The sequence below is a fragment of the Colobus angolensis genome, unplaced genomic scaffold, assembly GCF_000951035.1.
Source record: "Colobus angolensis palliatus isolate OR3802 unplaced genomic scaffold, Cang.pa_1.0 Scaffold314, whole genome shotgun sequence".
Classification (NCBI taxonomy): domain Eukaryota; kingdom Metazoa; phylum Chordata; class Mammalia; order Primates; family Cercopithecidae; genus Colobus; species Colobus angolensis.
The window spans coordinates 1,303,848-1,324,861 of NW_012116422.1; the positions used below are offsets into that span (position 1 = coordinate 1,303,848).

Below are 21,014 nucleotides of genomic sequence, written 5' to 3' on the forward strand. Positions count from 1 at the left end.
TGGCCAAAGGAGGTCACTCCCACACCTATTCTCTACATTTCACCCCAGCTTGCTGTCTTCATAGCACCCGTCCGCATCTGAAGTTATCTGGCTGCATATCCATTTCCTTGGTGATTATTTATCTCCTCCACAGAAGGCAAGCTCTCCAAGAGCAGAGTCCCTGTCTGTCTTGCTCACTTACTTCTCATCTAGAGAAAGGACCCAAGCCAGATCTTGGTCAACAAGCAACTGAGGACTTGCTCAGCAGCCCCAAGCTATGGGCATTTATCCTAAGGCTACACACAGCAGTGAGAAAAAGGAAATAATTTCTTAGGAATCTAGAAACAGGTGGAGAGCTGGACCAGACCTGGGTGGTGCTTAGCAACCTGGAGGACCTGGCCCAGTGTTAGTAACAACAGTGGCCACATACAGGTGTTGAGGAAGTACCAGCTTTGTGTTTTCTCTTAAGGTAGAACCAATGTAGGTTAGATCCCTCTCCCTCTGCTTCCAGCCCTCCTGCTGCCACCAGCCAACTCCATCCCTCAGCTGCCAACTTCAGCTCTTCTCTTTAGAACCTTCTGTAGTCAGGTTCTCACTCCAACCGTTCCACTGAATCATCTCTGACCAGGACCACCTGTGACTCCAAGAAGCTATATCTCTGTCTTCATATTATTAAATAGTTGACCTCTTATAGTGGACTATGCCATCCTCCTCAGAAGTCTTTCTGCAGGTTTCCCTCCTACTGTACTTGCTAGTCCTTTTCAGTCTCTTTTGCTGAGCTACTGAATGGGGCTCGGCCCTTGCACAGCTTCCCTATTTCTTTTCTTTCTTTTTTTTTTTTTTTTTTTTTTGAGACAGAGTCTTGCTCTGTCACCCAGGCTGGAGTGCAATGGCATGATCTCCGCTCACTGCAACTGCCGCCTCCCAGGTTCAAGTGATTCTCCTGCCTCAGCCTCCCAAGTAGCTGGGTTACAGACACCCACCACCACACCCAGCTAATTTTTGTATTTTTAGTGGAGACGGCGTTTCACCACGTTGGTCATGCTGGTCTCAAACTCCTGACCTCAGGTGATCCACCCGCCTTGGCCTCCCAAAGTGCTGGGATTACAGGCGTGAGCCACTGCACCCAGCTGACAGCTTCCCTATTGACATCCACCCTCTTGGTGATCTCATCCTGTGTCACAGCTTTAAAGAACTATGTGCTGAGCACTCACAAGTACTCATTTCCAGCCTGGACCTCTCCCCAGACTCACAGTTCCACCTACCTACAGTCTTCTCCACTTAAGTGCCTAAAAGGCATCTCACACTTATGTCCAAAACCACATTCCTTATCTTCCCACAAAACATGCTCCATCTATAGTCTTCCATTCAGAAAATGGCAATTCCATCCTCCCAGTTGCTCAGGCCAAAACTGGGAATCTTCCTGCTGCTCCCAGCCAACTCTGTCCCGTAGTTCACAGCTTCAACTCCTTTCTTTTTAACCTGCCCCAGTCAGGTTCTAATCCCATTCTTTTTAATCTCTCACTTGCAATCCATCAGCAAATCCTCCATGCCACTGCTCTGGTCCAAGCCACCATTGTCTCTTGCTGAGATTTCTGCCACAGCCTCCTAACTGGTTATACTCTCTCTCAGTTTATTCTCAACACAGCGTCCAGAGTGATCCTGTTAAAATGTGAGTCACATCATGTCACTTCTCTGTAAAAAACCCTCTAGTGGCTCCTGTCTCGGAATCAGAGCCCAAGTTCACACAAGGACCTCCCTTGAATGCCGTGAATACTGTGGAGCCTCTCGCTACCTCTCTGATCCCTCTCCTACTTCTCCCTTATTCGTTCTACTCTGGCTGCACCACCTTCCTCACTGATCTGTTAACACGTCAGACAGGCCCTCACTGCCAGGCTGTTGCACTTGCCATTCCCTCCACCTGGCAAGCTTCTTCCCCATTAATTCTCAGGGCTTATGTCCTCACTCTTTTCAGGTAACTTTGTTCATAATTTCCCTTCTCAGGTGTCTAGACTTCTCTGGACACACATTTTAGAATTTTGACACCCCTTCTCACCTTCTGCCCCAATATTCCCTACCCCTCTCTCCTGCCTTATTTTTTCTCCCTAGGACTTACCACTTCTGATTCCTATATTTTTAATTTATGTATTTTGTTAGTTTTTGGTCTCTTCACTACAACCACCCCCCACCCCCCCATCTGGTAGACTGCAGGCTCCATGAGGGCAGGGTGTTAACATTTTTTGTCCAATGCTGTATTCCCAGAGCCCTAGGACAGTGCCTGGCATATAGTAGGTGCTCAGTAAATAGCTGATGAATATCCATGAAAACGAATGAAGGGACAGCTTATTTTTTATACAAGGCCTTGAGACAAAAGGGAAAGGGCACTGAGGTTTCTGCCAGTATAGGAGCATTAACAGACCACATGAGAAAGAAACCCTCTGAGTGGAGAATGCACCTGGGTGGAAGCTTGTGCCTGTGTCTGCCCTGGGCCAGCATGCTGCCAACTCACACCTCAGTGGCTTTCGAAGAACTCGCCACAGATGGGCTCTCATCTTTCAACTTCCATCCAGGCTTACTTTGTTCAAAGGCCCACCTTCAGTGCCCTGCTTCAATCATTTACTTTCCTTGTTTTTGCAGGTACCAGAGTTTGTAGCGCATTGGAGGAAAACACATCAAGGTAAGAAAACAATAAGACCACGTCTTGTTTGGGACTTCCCAACCCAGCCTTGGAAACTGTCCAAGGAAGACCAGGGTGCTAAGTGTTGGCAGCTGGATAAAGGGAAGGCCCAAGAGACTTTGTGTTGACTTCCTGGATAGAGTGAGAGTCCTGGGGGCAGTGAGGCAGCTCAGTATAGTCAGTGATGGCTGTGAAGTCTTTAGACTCAGGAAGACAGTGTTTCACTTGGGAAGATGTGGCAGCCTCCCCCAAGCCAGTTGGTTGTGGGCCCATAGCATGGCTCTCCTGCCCTGCCTTCCCTACCTCCCTCTGGGTCTCCCCTTCCTCACTTGCCCAGAAGTGCTGCCTGGCCCACTGAAGGCATAGCAGGCTTCTGCAGAGGGTCTAGGGCTTTCTTTTTTTCTGAGATGGAGTCTCGCTCTGTCGCCAGACTAAAGCATAGTGGTGCAATCTCGGCTCACTGCAACCTCCGCCTCCCGGGTTCAAGTGATTCTACTGCCTCAGCCTCCCAAATAGCTGGAACTACAGGCACACGCCACCATGCCCAGCCAATTTTTGTATTTTTAGTAGAGACGGGGTTTCACCATGTTGGCCAGGATGGTCTCGATCTCTTGACCTCATGATCTGCCCGGCCTCCCAAAGTGCTGGGATTACAGGCATGAGCCACCACGCCTGGTCTCTTTTTTTTTTTTTTTTTTTTTTAAAGCAAGACTGGTTTAGTTCAAAAGGTGTATACTAAGATCTTCCTAGTATAGGGCTTCTCTGATTCTGTGTTTAATCTCAGTCCAAATTTTGTTAAGATCCTCAGCAAATAAATGGATGTGGGAAATGTGTGATTGGGAGAGAGGCAGCTTTTAAAAATGTGTCTGGCTTTTGACCATGCAATTTCACTTTCCAGAATTTATTCTAGGAAAATACTCATACTTGTGCAAAGTTTATGTACAAAGATAGTTATAACTGCATTGTTTATCATTTACAAAAAGAAAACATCTGAAAGCCCAACAGAAAGGAATTGGTTATTCCACGTTGGCACATTCATACAAGGGAATGTCATTAGGCAGAATGATGAAAATATATATTGATGAGAAAGATATTTGAATGTACCATTTTTTAAAAAAAGAAATGGAAAATCTTACAAACCATTCAAGGAAAGTGACTCTGGACTCAACCTGAAGGGTTGAAATTGAGCTTAGTCTCTTAATCAACTTGGGAACTCAGGCAAGTAATGTGATCTCCCTGAACTTGTTTCCTGCCTGTAAATGGGGCACAATAACACCTAGCTTGTGAAGTTGGAAGGATTTAGAGAGATTAACACATCTAAAGGCCTCAGCACAGCCCAGTAGGTGATGATTGCTCAGTAGCTGGGTGCTTAGATGAGACATGGACTGTGATAGTATTTTTACCTATTTATAAGCCTGGAAACATTCTGGAAATTCATACACCAGCAGTGGAGTTTTCTGACTAATCAAATCATGGATGATTTTTAATATTTTCTTATTTTTCTACAAAGAATATCTCCTGCTTATCTAAGGATGGTACAGTTTTTAAAAAGTGACAATTTAAAAGGTTAAAAAAAAAGTAACAATTTAAAAGGTTTAAAAAAAAAAAGTGCATTTCAGCAGGTAAGTTTGTTAAGTAATCCCTGCACAGAGCTCTGGAGAACTGAGGGAGAGGTGGGAAAGAAAGGGAATAGGAAGAACAATGGGTAGAGGAAAAGAAAGAAGGGGAGATCCGACCCCAGGGCTAGTGGCCGAGGAGATGCACCTCAGCGGTAACGCTGGAGCCCCAGCAAGCGTGTGTGTGTCCTCCCATCCCCTATGATTGGCACCTCCCAGGGGAGCTCCAGGTAGGAGATGGTAACCCAAGGCTCATCTGTCCCAGCTTCTGCTGACAATAAATGTGTACAGCCTCTTTTAGCTGCTGAGACAGTCTGACTGTGGCACATCCAGGGAGAGGCCCTGTGGCTCTAGTCCTGGGCCTGGCTCATCCACCTTTGGTAAACCCAGCATTTTTTTCCACGTCCTCAGTAGGAGAGGCAGGGCATCCTAGTGAACTCCCAGAAGTCATTCTAAAAGGATTAGCACCTCTCTTCTTTAGCAGCCCAATAGGATCTACACCCAAGAGACAGGTCTCCCAAGCAAATACAGGCTGCCAGGAAAGGGAAATAGTGACCACCTAAGGGCTGCCATTCCTGGCTCTCATCCCCACCCACACCCCACCAACTGCCTTAGTGGCCTGTGACATCAGGAGGAACCCTTCCATGCTGATGGTGCTTATGCCCACCTATGCCAGTTCATTGAGTATTCTTAGAGAGACATGACTCTTCTATATAAGTGAATTTTCCAAATTATTAAATTTGATCCCATCACATTGCAGTTTTAAAATTGTACCCATTTTAAATTAATTTCTATTTCATCAAATTTATCAAAATAATGCACAAATTCAAAATGGCTGGAAGAGTTGATTTTGAATGTTGTCACCACAAAGAAATGACAAGTGTTTAAGGTGATAGATATGCTAATTACCCTGATTTGATCATGACACGCTATATGTATGTCTAGAAACATCACACTGCACTGCAATTATTATGTGTCCATTAAAAATAAAATAAAAAATAATACATACGTATGGTTTAAATATCAATTGTACTGAGAAGCCCATAATAAAAATCCCTTCCCCACCTTTCGCAGTTTCCCTCTCTATAGGCTACCTCTTTCAACCATTTACTGATTTCCATTTCTGTTTATACTGTTTTTTGATCTACCAATTTCAGGCATTTGTTGACTTCTTGTGGTAGATGAGGATTGAACTTTCCTACAGAACCATCCCCACTTTTCCTCCCTCCATCCTTCCAATAAGAACATAACACAATCTGTGGTTAACTCAATAGTGAGTGTGGACATATTTGTCACTGCTGAGTTATGTAGCATCTTTGAGTTCTGGAAGATTTTCTTATATTATTTCTTTAATAATTTTCTTCCTTCTATTTTATCTGTTGGATCATCTGGATTAATGTTTTAGTTTCCTTATATTTTCTCTCCTGCTTTTCATCTCTTTGCCTTTTTGGTCTATTTTCTTGGGAAACCTTCATTGACTTCATACTCCAACCCTTCTGTTGATTTTTTTTTTTAATTTTGGCTTTCTTTTTCTAATATCCTAGTACTCATTCTTGTTCTGCCTATTCTTTTTCAAAAATATCGCATTCTTTTTTATGCATATACTGTCTCTTATCTTATTCTTCTTGAGGCACTATTTATTTTTCATTTGTCCATTTGTCTTAATAGTCTTCTAGTCTCTATTTTGTTTTTGTTTCCAACTGGAGGTGGCAGCAGTGGTGGGGCTGGTGGTTGTTGTTGTTGTTCTTCTTCTTCTTCTTCTTCCTTCTTCTTCCTTCTTCTTCTTCTTCCTTCTTTCTTCTTCTTCTTCTTCTTCTTCTTCTTCTTCTTCCACCTCCTCCTCCTCCTTCTTCCTCCCTCCTCCTCCTTCTTCTTCTTCTCCTCCTCCTCCTCCTTCTTCTTCTTCCTCCTTCTTCTTTCTTCTTCTTCTCCCTTCTTCTTTTTTCTTCTTCTCCCTCTCTCTGTCTCTCCATCTCTCCTTGTTGGAGGCTTTCCTTAAATGCCAAATATCTCAGCTATCTGCTGGTATTTATTAATGGAGCAATAAGAGGCTGAACTAAACTCTGCTTAGGCAGAATTTATCAACTGGGGTTTCACTACAGGAAGCAAGCCAGTCTTTTAGTTAACAAGCCTCCAATGAGCACCTTTTTCTTTTTTTGAGATGGAGTCTCGCTCTGTCACCTGGGCTGGAGTGCAGTGGTGCGATCTTCAGCTCACTGCAAGCTCTGCCTCCCAGGTTCACGCCATTCTCCTGCCTTAGACTTCCGAGTAGCTGGGACTACAGGTGCCCGCCACCACACCCAGCTAAGTTTTTGTATTTTTAGTAGAGACGGGGTTTCACCGTGTTAGCCAGGATGGTCTCAATCTCCTGACCTCATGATCCGCCCACCTTGGCCTCCCAAAGTGCTGGGATTACAGACATGAGCCACTGCACCTGGCCATGAGCACCTTTTCTCTAGAGCTAGGTTTCTCGGCCTTGGTACTAGTGACATGTTGGACCAAAGAATTCCTTGTTGTCAGAGGCTGTCTCGTGCACTATAGAATGTTTAGCAGCACCAGTGACTTCTATCTCCTAAATGCCAGTAGTAACCCCCCTCCCAGAGATGTGATAACCAAAATGTCTGTAAGCATTGCCAAATGTCCCCTGGGGGACAAAGTCACCCTGTTGAGAACCACCACCCTGAAGCCATTCTGCTCTCAAGAGAAGCATTCTAACTCCTAGTTCTAGTTATTGATCACTACATAACAAACCACCCCAAAACTTAGTAGCATTAAACAACAACCATTTTTAGGGCCACTGTCAAGGATTCAGAAGGGCACGGCTCTTCTCTATTCTACAATGGCTGGGATGACTGGAATGACTGGAGGTGACTGGAATGACTGGGAGTTGGACCAGCTGGGGCTGAAGGGTCCACTTGTAAGATGGTTGTTCACTTGGCAAAGAGAGCTAGAAGGCTGGGCTCAGCTGTTGAGAGACTACACATGGTGTCTCCAGCACCATGGCCTGGTCACTGGGCCTCTTATGAGGCAGCTCAAGTCTCTAGTGTGAGTGTTCTGGCCAGCAAAACAGAAGCTGCATGGCTGTGTATGTTCCAACCTTGGAAGTCACATAGCTCATTTCCACTGTAGTCAGAAATCCACACAGGTTCAGGGAAGGAGACACAGACCCACCTCTTCATTGGAGAAAAGTCAAAGAATTTGCAACCATCTTTTAAATTCACCATACCCTCATCAGAGTGATATATACCTAGGGTGGGGCAGGGCAAGGTAAGTGGGTGGGACATTGAGTCCCACACTTCGTTCTTCAGACTTTTCCCTCACCTCCATTTTCATCTCTGTATTCATCTGCCTTGCCTCCTGCCTGTCTCTCTCCTGTTCAGTGTCTTTGTCTCCAGCTGTGTGGGGCAGAGTGCGGAGGTGAGACCTGGGGAGGATTTCAACCAGTTTCCTGCATTCATTACCCTCACTAGCTGCTGTACCTCAGCCCCACCATCCACAACACCTGGTCTCCCCAAGCCTAAGCTCCTCCTGCAGGGTTCCATGGGTAAAGCGGCTTGCCTCCTGTCAGTGTGCCCCGTCTGCAAGCCCTTCAGAGCCAAGCTTCCTCTATGTCAGTCATTATTCCTCTACCTGCCTCCCAGCTTCCTGGAGTTTGGGGAACTCTTTCAGCCACTCATGTCTCCTTTACCATTCCCTTTGCCTTTGAGAGTTAATACCATTTGGTTTTTTGTTTGTGTGTCTGTTTGTTTGTTTGAGATAGAGTCTCGCTTTGTTGCCCAAGCTGAAGTGTAGTGGCACGATCTTGGCTCATTGCAACCTCTGCCTCCCGGGTTCAAGTGATTCTCATACCTCAGCCTCCCGAGTACCTGGGACTACAGGCATGTGCCAGCATGCCCGACTACTTTTCATATTTTTAGTAGAGATGGGGTTTCACCATGTTGGCCAAGCTGGTCTCGAACTTCTGATCTCAAGTAATCCATCCTCCTCGTCCTCCTAAAGTGCTGGGATTACAGGTGTAAACCACCACGCCTGGCCCCATTTGATTTTTTTAAGAGATAGGGTATCACTTTGTTGCCCAGACTGGAGTACAGTGGTGTGACCATAGCTCACTGCAGCCTCAAACTCCTGGGCTCAAGTGATCCTCCCACCTCAGCCTCCTGAGTAGCTGAGACTCCAGGTATACACCACCACACCCAGCCAATTTTTTTTTTTTTTTTTTTTTAAAGACAAAGTCTTGCTATGTTGCCCAGGCTGGTCTAGAACTCCTGGACTCAAATGATCCTCCTGCCTTGGCCTACCAAAGTGCTGGAAGTATAGGCGTGAGCTGCTGTACCTGGCCGCATTTGATTTCTGGACTAGCATTTTAGTGGTGCTTCAGGATAGAAGGGAAACTGGGAGTGTGAATAACTGACGTGTTGAACTGGAAACCCTGTTGTACCTCTCTTGTATGGATCTATCTCTACATTGTATTATAGTCTTCCCTGACCTGTAACAGCTCTGTGAAGCAGTACAGTGACATTTAACCTTTTGTTGATAATTCAGAGTCCTCTTTATGAAAATACTTGTTTACCTTGGAATTATTAAGCTATTAAGCTATTACCTTGGAATTACTAAGTAGAGCTATTTGTTCCTCCATAATGAGAACCCCAATCATTTTGCTGGGATTCTTCAAACCTTTCTTCATGGCCACCTCTGTCCCTGGCTGCCTCTCATCCTATATATTTGTGGTGAGAGTGCCACATTACAGCATGTTAGCTTCTGATGTATCTTTTCAAATGCCCCGGTGACTCTGCTGGGCATTCTTTGTTTGCCACCCCCCGACACCTCCCTGCTCCCGTTGATTTTCTGCCCTTTCCCACACCTCCCAGGGTTTGACCTTTGCAGATTCCATCAGCCAGGCTCCAGGTCCCCATGCTTCCAGTTGGGTTTGGCCAATTGAAGACCCCTCCCCTGACCAGAGGTTGGAGGCTGGGAGGGGAAATGGGAGGTGCTTTATCTCCCCAGCTCCCTCCCTTGCCAGGTCTCAGGGCAATAGTGCCTGTGTTTTTTACCCTAAAACCACAGCTCCTGCTGGCAACCCCCTCCTACAGGTCTCTCTGGGTTCCGGGAGCCCTCCCGCCTCCTTCCTGGGGATTGGTGGTCACAGCTCCTACTGTTGTTGGCTGCAGGGTGCTTCACCTTTCCTTGAGGGTTTCTCTTCATCTTGCTTATCCTTGGCAACAGTCCCTTCCTCAGTCTCTCCTGTTACCAGTGGAGTGTGCATCTGCTTCCTGCTGGGACTGTGATCTATACAGGAACCTTTTCTGATTTGCATCTAAAACAAGAATACTCAAGCAGAGAGGGTATGAGCTTTAAAAAAAATAAAACAAGAATGAATAGTCCCTGAGTGAGCCCTGAGAAACTCTCTTCATTGAGAGCCTGGGTATGGGCTTTGTGACTTATCTAGGCTATTCAAGGGCTTTTGTTTGTTTGTTTATTCATGTCGATGTTTTTAACCATAATGCAGATAATAGAGGGCAATAAATTAGTGACTTACATACTTTCTGGAGTGACTTGAGAAGGAAAATAAGCATGTAAATAAAAGGAAGCCAGGAGAGAGAATTTATGATGACTCAGAAGTTATAGGACAGGGCCAGGTGCAGTGGCTGATGCCTGTAATCCCAGCATTTTGGGAGGCTGAAGCAGTGGATCACTTGAGGTCAGGGGTTCGAGACCACCCTGGCCAACATGGCAAAAACCCGTCTCTACTAAAAATACAAAAATTAGCCAGGCATGGTGGTGGGTGCCTGTAATCTCAGCTACTCAGGAAGCTGAGGCAGGAGGATCACTTGAACCTGGGAGGCATCGAGTCACTGCACTCCAGCCTGGGCGCCAAGAGCAAAACTCAGTCTAAAAAAAAAAAAAAAAAGAAAGAAAAAAAAGGTTATATGACAGGCTTAAAATATCAGCAGTGGTTTTGGGAAATGACTAAATAGCTTCCTGGATAGCAGATCTTTGCTAGAAGGGTCAGATCTGGGTCTGGAAGGTGAAGTTGGATGTTTATATTCTACCAGGCCTGATATTAGGAATCCCTCAGGTGGGACCCACCCGACTTATGTGTTTCCAGGTCAGTTTTGCTTCATGATGCAGAAGTGCCATGTGCCTGTCTGTCCATGGGGGTGAGGACACACCAGAGCCCAGAGGCCTAGGCCTTGCCCACAGTCACACTTCACACCCCCAGATGCCCCCGAGGAAAATCAGGAGCCCAGTTCCCTGCATCACTCTCTTGCAAGGATATTTCCTGGATTTGCCTGCCTCCCTTACTCTCCTGGTCCCAGTCAGCCCTGGTTTTTGTTTAATTTGTGTATTTCGAAGTACATATGTCTCTAGGGGAAAAAAAATGAAATCTAGAACTCCTCCTGGCCACCCGTTTCCTGAAGCATGAAAAGAAAACATTTCATAAATGCTGTGTAAAGAAGACAACAGGAAGGGGTAGTGTCACTGGCTGGCAAGAGCTGCTGTTGTGGTATTTCACAGACAAGGGAGGTGACGTGGCACATGGGGGCTGAGGTCCCAGCCAGGGGCCGAACAGGTAGACTCCTCAGGACCCAGGCCTCCCTCTGGCCTGTGGACCTTCAGCCCTACTGGACAGAAGGAAAAGGCCTAGGGGACATTGCCCCCATTTCCCAGAGAGGAGGCTGAAGCCAGTGAAGTGGAGAGTTGCAGCTTCAGTGGGGAGACACCGTTATGCCCCGCCTGTCTTATTCATGCTTCTTTTCCTGTAGGGATTTTTTTTTTACATGGCTACCCTTGAGTGATAGAGCCTTCATCAGCTTAGCTTGTCCTCTTGCAGCCTACGCCACTCTGTGCCCTTTAGCCAAGCAAGCCCAGCTGAGGCTCCGCAGCGTCCCTGCCCAGCAGAGCTACAGGAGGCTCCAGGCCCCTTCCTGTTCACTCTTGCTCCATAGACGCCACGCTGCAAAGCAGATGTGCAGGGACACCACCTGAAGACCTAGCCTGCAGCTCAGCCCCACACGCCGTGGATGGTGGAGATCCCAGAGGGCCAAGGGAAGCTTGTTGAGACCTCTCTGCACTGCCCCTCCCACAGCAGGAGGTTCATGGCCCATGCATTTCTGGGAGGGTTGACAGGGCCCAGGTGGGTGGAATACCTGTCTGTGAGCCCCATGTCCTGTCTTGTCCCAGCTGCCTGTAGTTTGACCCAAGTATGCTAGAGGTCAGCCATTGCTAGGGAGGCTGCCACTAACCACACAAAAAGGAAGGAAAATTCTCAGCCACAGCACTTAGAGCTGAGCCTGACGTGGTCCTCAGCAAGATGTTGCAAGTTCCTAATCTGAACACAGAGGCCAGGGAGTAAGCATCATCTGGAGCCCAGAACTGACTGTCATTACTCACAAACATAAACACCCTGAGTCAGGCCTTTTCCCCACCCTGCTGAGGTTGTCCAAGCCCCAGCACTGGCTCTGCCCTGGGTGGCAGCCCCTGGGAAGCCCAGCTGCCACTTCTCTACAAATGGCCCTGTAGGAGCTGCGCTCAGTGATCCACTTCCTGGGGTGGGGCTGGGCCCACCTTGTTGTCATTACACCCTGTTACAAACTGACGCAACCAGCTTTCAACAGATACTGCCAAGGAAGATACACATTACAACAGCATGCTGCAATACCTCTGCCCATGCAAGACAGCAACAGCCCACATCCAAAAAATGGACATCTTCCCACCCCACTGTCTCACTCCACTGAGCTGGAAGTGGCCTTTGTCAGGACCCTTTGAGGTCTTGAGTGGATCTACTTTTCCCAAGATATTAAACCAGTGACTTTCAATCCTGGCTGCACATTACTGTCATCTGGATATTAAAAAATATTGATGCCTGGATCTTGCTCCCACCCAAAAGAATCTGACTGGATTGATGTGGGTTTCAAAATTTTTTAAGTGTTTGTTAAAGGATGACATATATGCAAAAAAAAAAAAGCACAAACCATAAGTGTAAAGCTCAGTGAATTTTCACAAATGAATTTACCCCGAGTAACCAGCATCCAAATCATGAAACACAACATCACCAGCAACCCCTGGCACCCCTTCTGCTTACTACTTGACTCCAAAGGCTAACGTCCATTCTGTCTTCTAATGGTATGGAATCGTTTCTCCTGTTTTCAAACTTTATGTGATGTAAATGGAATCATGCAGTATATATCCTCTTGTTATGTTCGTGAGATGATTCATCCAAGTTGTTACTTAGAGCTGCAGTTTATTCACTTTTCTTGCTATAGGGTATTCCACTCTATGAATATTCCTCAATTTCTCTATCCATTCTACTGTGATGGATTTTTGGATATTCGAGTTGTTATTTACAGTTCGGAACTATTATGACTATTGCAATGACATGCTAGTGTGTATTTTTGGAGCACATTTATATCCATTGCTGGGCAAGTATGGATATGAGTATGTTCAGCTTTAGTACCTGTGCCAAATAATGTTCCCAGGTGGCTGTACCCATTTACATTCCCTCCAGCAATGTATGAGAGTTCTGGTTGCTTCACATTTTTGCCAGCCATTGATATTTTCTATCTTTTTCATGTTAGCCATTCTGGCAGGTATGTAGTGATATCACAATGTGGTTTGAATTTGCATTTCCCTGATGACTAATACAGCTGAGCAACTTTTCATATGTTTGTTAGCCATTTAGATCTTCTCTTTGCAAAGTGCTTGTTGGAATATTTGGACATGAGTAGTTTTTAAAAGCTCCTTAGGTAACTCTACTGTGTAGCCAGGGTGGAAAACCACTGAACTAAAACCACAAATTAGTATCTGTGGCTCCCTTTCTTCATGCTTTGCCCTTGAACTTAGAGCATTTTGGATCTGCGAGGACCTCATGGAACTGGGAAAAGATTATCTTCACTCCTTACTAAGATGAGACTATCAGGAAGAAGCAAGAGATTGGAGCTGGCAGTTAAGAATCTTTAGGAATGTGACCTCTGCTTCAGAAGGGTCTGGGGAGGGCCTGTGGTGTCCACAGCTGCCACAGACATTTCCTAGCCACAAAAATGGCCTCTTGGTGGTCTCCCCAGAGCTCCAGGCAGTCATGGGGAGGAAGCAGAGGACCCCATGCCAGGTACTTCCCAGATTCTAGGCCAACATGGATGAGACACAGTTCATATGGGGTTGTGGTTAGACTGGGGATAGTGGAGCATGTGTTCTGGGGACCTGGGTGTGGCCAAGGGAGGCCTGCTGTCTGTGGCCTTTGTCCCAGATAGGAAATCAGCCAGCGGGGCTCTCCTGCATGGGTCCAGGCCTGGCTAGCTCTTGAATTCTGTGGGTTTGCATGTGGGTCCTTACACATGCGTCCTAGAGCAGGGTCCCAGGGGGCCACCCCACCCCTCCTTGACCCCTCACTCCTCTGAGCTGGGAAACACATGGCATGAGAGAACATACTGTGGCTTCTAACGACATCGTGTCTTGATTGCATCCCCACTGCATCGTCTGGGCTCATTTCATCCCCACCTCTGGACTGTAACATCATCCCAGGGACTGCCAGACACTCCTCTGTGCTCCCCCACAGCGAGTATAATGCCATTTGGTAATTCAGTACAGCCTCTTCCAACTTGAGAAAGAAGATGCAATAAAAAAAACAGACCACACGTGAAATCAGCATGTCCTTCCCTCAGTCTTGAGCTGTGCAGGTGTCACGCTGAGCTGCCCCGTGTGGGCTCCATGTTGGCACACATCAGTTGCAAGGGGCTCTGTGCAGTGAGTCTGGAGTTGACCACTGGCCGGGGGCTGGGATGCTAGTGCCTGGACTGAGTGTGCACAGAGGCCCCTCAGGCAGAGCCACAGTGGGCGCTGAACCTCCTGGTGGAGTTCACCGCAGTAACCAGAGCTCAGTGGGAAGGGCTGGCCTATCAACACCTGTCCCGTGTGCTTTTTGAAAAGAGCAGGGTCTACCTTCTGTCAACTGAAGTCCTGCCAGCTGCATGGCATGAGATGAAGGACAAGGTGGCACATGAGCAAAATCGACATTTTGGAGGCTGTTAGGCTCAGAGCCAACCCTGGGCTCCGTGTAGTGCCATGACTCATGGATTCAGGCCCATCTTGGAAATTGCTCAGGGCATAGAGCACTCATTTCTGATAGTCCAAGTACAGATATTAGGATTCCCCTAATTGGCCCAAATGGTGGTCTGCACCAACCAGTGACCAGAGTGCTGTCTGAATCTGGACTAACAGGAAGAACATGCCTCCAGCAATGTAGAAGAGTTCCCCATGCAGTGTACTTCCCATTCTTACCAGCAGTTGGTATTGTCTGTCTTTTTCACATTGGCCATCTGAGTCTCATAAAGAGTCTCCTCTCCTTCCACTGAGCCCGCATCCCAGCCTTTCCCTTTTCTTCAGGGGCCTCTCCCCAGCAATTACGCCCTTCCATTCTCTCAACCAGGGAATCTTCAAACTCTTCTTCTCCACTGGCTCCTGCCGTGCTCCTGTCTCCATCACCTGTGTAATGCTTCCTGCCATCCTGCCTTCCCCGTGGAGTACAGCCATGCTGTCTGCTTCTCACAGCCAAGATTCTGGAAAGAGATGTCTCCTTTTTCCTCATCATCAACCACTCGTTTATTCAGCAAGTGTTTCTTTTACACTTGCCTGTGCTGGGCATGGCAGCAATGCAGCAGTGAACAAAACCACCAGCTCTGGTCTCATGCAGCTTATAATCAAATAAGGAGACAGACATAAATGATTAATAGATGCTCCTGTAATGGTGGTTGTGAGGTGTGCTGCCACAGCCCAGCTACACATGCCTATTCCCTTCTCTGCACATGTACATGTCTGCTCGTCCTTCCCACCTGAACTCACGTGCCACCTCACTTATGCCCCTTCCCAATGCCGCACCCAAACAACAGGGTGCCTCTCTGTGCCCATAGCAGCCCTTGGGTGTAACTGCTCCCCACAGAGGCTGAACCCTGAGGGCAGAGTCCAGGCCACACGCACCTCAGAGCCCCCTGCCTGGCACAGAGCCCAGCCCAGCAGAGGTGCTCAGAAGATGAATGAAAATCCCTGCTGAGATTGATCCAATCTGTCTGTGAACATCTCCAGGGTCCAAGAATTCACGGCTTTCTTTTTCTTCAGATAGCCTTTTGTTTCTTTTTGCCATTATACACTATATTTGGGTTAGGACATAACAATGCGAATATACTTAATACTGAACTCTACACTTGAAAATGGTTAAGATGGTGAAGTTTTAAGTTATATGTATTTTGCCATAATTTTTTAAAATGCAGAGAATAGGTATAAAGAAGGGAAAAAAGGGGGCAAGGTCCATTTTATTGAGAAAGAACAAAGGGCTTGATTCAGATGGATTTTAAAACGTAATTTAGATTAGGGAAATGCAAATGAGAACCATAAGTAAGATACCACTTCATATCTTTTAGGATGGCTATTTTAAAACAACAACGACCTGAAAATAAGTGTTGGCAAGGAGCTGAAGAAGTAGTACCTTTGTGCGTTGCTGGTGGGAACATAAAATCATGCAGCCTCTGTTGAAAACAGTGTGGTGGTTCCTCAAAAACTTAGTTATCATATGATCCAGCAGTTCCACTTCTAGGAATATACCCAAAAGAATTGAAAGCAGGGACTCGAAGTGATATTTGTACACCAATGTTTGTAGCAGTATTATTCACAATAGCCAAAAGGTGGAAACAACCCAGATGTCCATGACAAGAGGAGTGGATACACAAAATATGGTGGATACATAACATGGAACATAATTCAGATTTAAAAAGGAATGAAATTCTGTTACATGTTATAACATAGATGAACCTTAAAAACATTATGCTAAGTGAAATAAGCCAGACACAGAAGGACAAATACCAGATGATCCCACTTATATGAGGTACCTAGAATAGTGAAATTCATAGAGACAGAAAGTAGAAGGATGGTTGCCAGTGGCTGGAAGGAGGAGGAACAGGGAGATATTGCTTAGCGGATGCAGAGTTTATGTTGAGGGTGATGAAAAAGTTCTGGAGATAGGTGGTGGTGATGGCTGCACAACAATGAGAATGTACTTCATACTATGGAACTCTGCACTTAAAAATGGTTAAAATGGACATAGACATTTTATGCCTATTTCGCTATAACAAGAAGGTAACTTGGGTGTATTTTAGAGATTTTAGAAAATATTGTAAGCACAAGAGGAAAAAATTAAAATCATTCGCAATCACCAGGTAGAGACAACGACTGTTAAAAGTTCAGTGTGTATCTTTTCATTCTCCTTCTCTCTCAAAAAAGTGTGTGTGTGTGTGTGTGTGTGTCTTCAGAGGCCACTGGACTCTCAGGAAAGGTTCCCCTCTCTGCTGCTTCCCCGCGTGGAGCCATAGAGAGCAAGTCTATCCCTGTTCCAGAGGTCAATCCTTTGAATGATTTCTCATGGCTGCGTTCACTCCCCTGCAGCTCCAGGGTTGCACTTCTCTGAAAATGCCCATTTCTTTTATGCGTCTAAAAACATGGCACCCATGACCCAATAATATGTTGGAAGGGGTTGGAGAGAAAAGCGAGTGCCTCTCACACCTTCTCACACACTACACATCATAGCAATGGCCGAGTGAGCATGTTGGCTCTCTGGACTCCTCAGTCTGTTGGTCTGGGCTGTGCCAGGCTAAGTCTCCCCGCCTCCCCTGCAACCTTGATCCCCTTGCTTCTTGAACCTGATGCTGGGCCTCACATTCTCCCTGTTGATACTAGCTCTTAAATCCTGCTTTTCCAGCTTGTCAGGAAACTGGGCCCTCATGCCCCAAAAAGCAGATCCACCCTCTCCACTGAGAGGGAAGGAGTGAAGGTCCCATAGCCTCTGACCCCTGCTGGGCCCAGGAGAGGAACAACTGCTTGCTTTGTTTCTCATGGGAGAAGTGTGTCTCCTCTTTGTCTCGGGCACCCCTCTTCCCTGTACAGCAGCAAGTCAGCAGGAAGGAGCTGAGCCGCCCAAGTAGTGGCTCCTTCTACTACGGGGGCTCTGTGGTCCTGGGGGCTGTCCTGCCTCCACTGCCATAGGCCTGGCCCCAGAGCATGCTGCAGCGGTCACAACCTATGGAGGTGCCCCCAGACCCTCATATTTGGGCCCAGCTACGGCCTCCTTCCCCAGCTTTGCCACCTGGCTTGGAAGCCAGGGCACCACCAGCTTCGCTGGCAGGGAGAGGTGAAGAAAGAGGCCATGGCCACTCAGGTGACTGAAGTTCATGTTCATGCACATCAGTTAGAGAGGGACAGTGCATTCATTTACCTCCAAATCCAGCCACAGACACATGGCCCTTTTCTCTTGGCTCCGAGGCCTCCACAGAGGGTTTTTTTTTTTTTTGAGACAGAGTCTTGCTCTGTGGCCCAGGCTGGAGTGCAGTGGCCGGATCTCAGCTCACTGCAAGCTCCGCCTCCCGGGTTCACGCCATTCTCCTGCCTCAGCCTCCCGAGTAGCTGGGACTACAGGTGCCCGCCACCTCACCCGGCTAGTTTTTTGTATTTTTTACTAGAGACGGGGTTTCACCGTGTTAGCCAGGGTGGTCTCGATCTCCTGACCTCGTGATCCGCCCGTCTCGGCCTCCCAAAGTGCTGGGATTACAGGCTTGAGCCACCGCGCCCGGCCCACAGAGGGTTTTTTAAGGTTGCAGCCAGGACCTTTACAGCCCAGTCCTGAGAAGATTATCTTTTTATTGCAACTTTGATTAATGATTGATCAAAACCTGATACTAGAAACACTGAAGAACAAACTTGCTGTAGACGTTAGGAAAGGTCTACATCTGGCAGGCCTGGAGACCTGCCCACCCTCTCCCCCCATGGTCAAACCAGGGCAAAGGTACATTGGAAGACCCAACCCCCACACACTCTTACACATGCACTCATACACAGACACACTGAGGGGAAAGAAAGATTTAATTGTCCTTAAATCCTCTTGGATTAGGCTATAAATTGCAAATAAATGGAGCAACAGACAGAGCAAAGCACATAAGGGCCCTTAATAGAATTTCTCTATCTTGTTCTGTTTCTATGAATGCCTGTTACAAATTAGCAGCTTAAAGGGAAATCTGGAGTGTGGGAAAGAGAGACCCTTGTGTGAAGAACACAGCCTGGGCTTCCTACAGACCTCAGGTCCCAGAGAACATATAAGATGCCTCCAACACCAGATGGAAGAGGGCAGGAGATGCTGCACAGTGAAGCAGCTCTTCCTGAGCATTTGTGGCAGGAAGTGACTTGGAGAGGATGAGGCCGTGGCTCAGGTGTGCTCTGGCTGTTCTGATGGTCTCTGGGGCCGCGACTGCCACAGTGAGGTCCATAGGCACATCAGAATCACCCAAGGGTCCAAACCTACGGCCTCAGAGCCTGGAGAGCCGGGAATCTGCATTGCAACAACTCCCCGCTCAGGGGTTCCACCAGTCCAGTGCCCGCCCTCTGAGGGCGCCCAGGGAGCAGGGTGCTTGCTGGCTGGAACACTTTTTCCTGCCGCTCAGCTCCTCTGTGCTGCCCTGAGGCACAGGCAGTGGAAAGCTGGCAGATCTGCTTCTAAATTGAAACTGGAAAATGAAACTGGAAATCACAGTTTCATTTTCCAGTTTCACTTGCACCCCCTGGTGTTGGGGTTTCTTTTCCACAAGGAGAGTCCCCCAGGGGGTGGGAGCGGGGGGAGCCTTCTGGGGGAAGGCAGTGAGGGTGTCCGGTCTGCAGCTGGGCATGGAGGGGCCCTAGCGCTGCACTTGCTTCCTCCAAGCCTGGCCGTTTGCTGTCAGCCCTGGGGGTGGTTTCCTCTCTAGGAAAAGCTAATGTCATGCTTATGCTGAAAAACTCTTTTCAGAGGTACTTTAGCAGGGGCCCTGACTCTCGGTTAATCTGGGCCATTTCATACCGGCTGTGCTCACCCAGGCACAAACACTGAAAGCAACAGCTGGCAAAGGCATCGACTTGTAGCAGCTTGGAAGACACCAGCAAAGAAGCTCTCATGGAAGCGGCAGATTTCCTGAAGCGACTGGAATGCGGGGAAGGAGGGCAGTCAGGGAGAGCCGAGAAGCAGCCCCCCTGCCGACTCTATCCCATTCCTCTCCTCACCTGAAATGTCTCTTCCTTGGGAACAGCTGCCCAACCCCATAATCCCACACACTCCTTTGTAGGTTAAGACCCCTGAAGTTGCACCCTCTCATAGCAGCTATGTTTTTCAGAGATCCGTGTGATTATTTGCCTAACATCTGCCTCCCTCAGGGACGCAAAGTCTGTGACGCGTGGACCTGGTCTGTGTTGTTCACTGTCCGTCCACGGTGCCTGGGTAGTGCCTGGGATGCAGGAAGTACACACAAAAAATACGTGTTCATGAGTGAGGGCCCAAGAGAAGGACAGTGCTCCAGGGAGGGGTCTGCGTCGGGCTCCCCGGTGTCTGGACTGCATCCCAGCCCCTCCAAGCAACTCAGGGGAGGATTCTGTGGACAGATGCCCCAGCTCTTCCACCCGTAGCTCCTACCCCCATAGCTCCTTCCTCCTATCCTGAGGAATGATTTGACTGTCCCCAGTGTGTGCAGGCAATGGGGAGGTGATAGGAGGCGGTGTCCCTTGTGGCACACTCTCCCTAGCCCTGGCTTTGCCCCCCTTACCTACATAGATGGGCTTCATGGCCTCTTCCAGATAGGCAGGGCACTGAGCTCCGTGGGCCACACTTAAAAAGAAAGGCTACTTTTAGCCTGCAAATCACAAGGAGACAAGCTGGCGGTGGGGGCATGACAGTGTTTTTGTTTGTTTGCTTGTTTGTTTGTTTGTTTTTTGAGACGGAGTTTCACACTTGTTGCCCAGGCTGGAGTGCAATGGTGCAATCTCGGCTCATCGCAACCTCTGCCTCCCGGGTTCAAGCGATTCTCCTTCCTCACCCTCCCAAGTAGCTGGGATTGCAGGCATGCACTACCACACCCAGCTAATTTTTGTGTTTTTAGTAGAGACGGGGTCTCTCCATGTTGGTCAGGCTGGTCTCAAACTCCTGACCTCAGGTGATCCACCTGCCTCAGCCTCCCAAAGTGCTGGGATTACAGGTGTGAGCCACCGTGCCCGGCCAGCAGTGGTTTTTAAAGGGGGAGAGCAGATGAAGGACCTTGGTGGACCATCCTCTGGGAGGAGATGTAGACTGAAGAATCAACCCGGACCTCAGGCCCCACACCACCCTTTCACCTCAGCCTCACTTTCTCATCAGTAAATGGAACTCGTTCTTGTGTATGTGCCATGGAGGCAATGTAGCAGAAGAGAATAGGGCAGACTTTGGAACTGAGCCATCTGGGAGAAAATTCCAGTTCTGTGATGACCTTGAGCCAATGACTGAATTTCTCTTTGTCTCATTTTCTCTTCTGTAAAATGGGAACAATTAGAGTGAATTCTGTAAATTCATTCATGTCCCTGACACATGGTGTGAGCTCAGTCATTACCTTTGCCAGAGTTACGAGGATCTAATGAGATGGCAGATGTGAACACAGCTCCCAGACCCGAAGGTGCTGTATGAATGGGAGGGAGCAGTGAGTGTTATTTGGGAGATATTGAAGACACAACTTCCCTCCCACATTTGTCTGGGGTGGAGCAACAGTTTTACTTATTTAATGTTAAGCTGGAAGATGCACCAAAGGGAGGTGAAAAACTGAAACCGCCAACCGTTTGAGCTCCAGGCTGCACCGAAGCGGTGTGGCTGGTGCAGATGGTGAGAGCCCCAGTGCAGGCCCACTTCCTCCATGAGTGCCACGCACCTTCCTCACGCT

The 21,014-nt window shown here is 47.7% G+C and overlaps 1 protein-coding gene across 3 annotated transcripts in view; it reads left to right on the forward strand.

Moving 5' to 3' along the window:
* The window catches only part of LOC105518191 (uncharacterized protein C5orf56), a 58,546-nt gene that overhangs the window by 27,979 nt on the left and 9,553 nt on the right, over positions 1-21,014 (forward strand). For 2 of the 3 annotated variants that reach the window (XR_001002790.1, XM_011951070.1), the window contains exon 2: positions 2,617-2,656. Coding sequence is in view for 2 of the 3 variants with exons in the window: in XM_011951070.1 (XP_011806460.1) it covers positions 2,617-2,656 (40 nt within the window). In the remaining variant the exon portion in view is untranslated. Of the gene's footprint in view, positions 1-2,616; positions 2,657-14,695; positions 15,457-21,014 lie in introns of those variants that run through there. The other variant, XM_011951071.1, reaches the window with a different exon arrangement.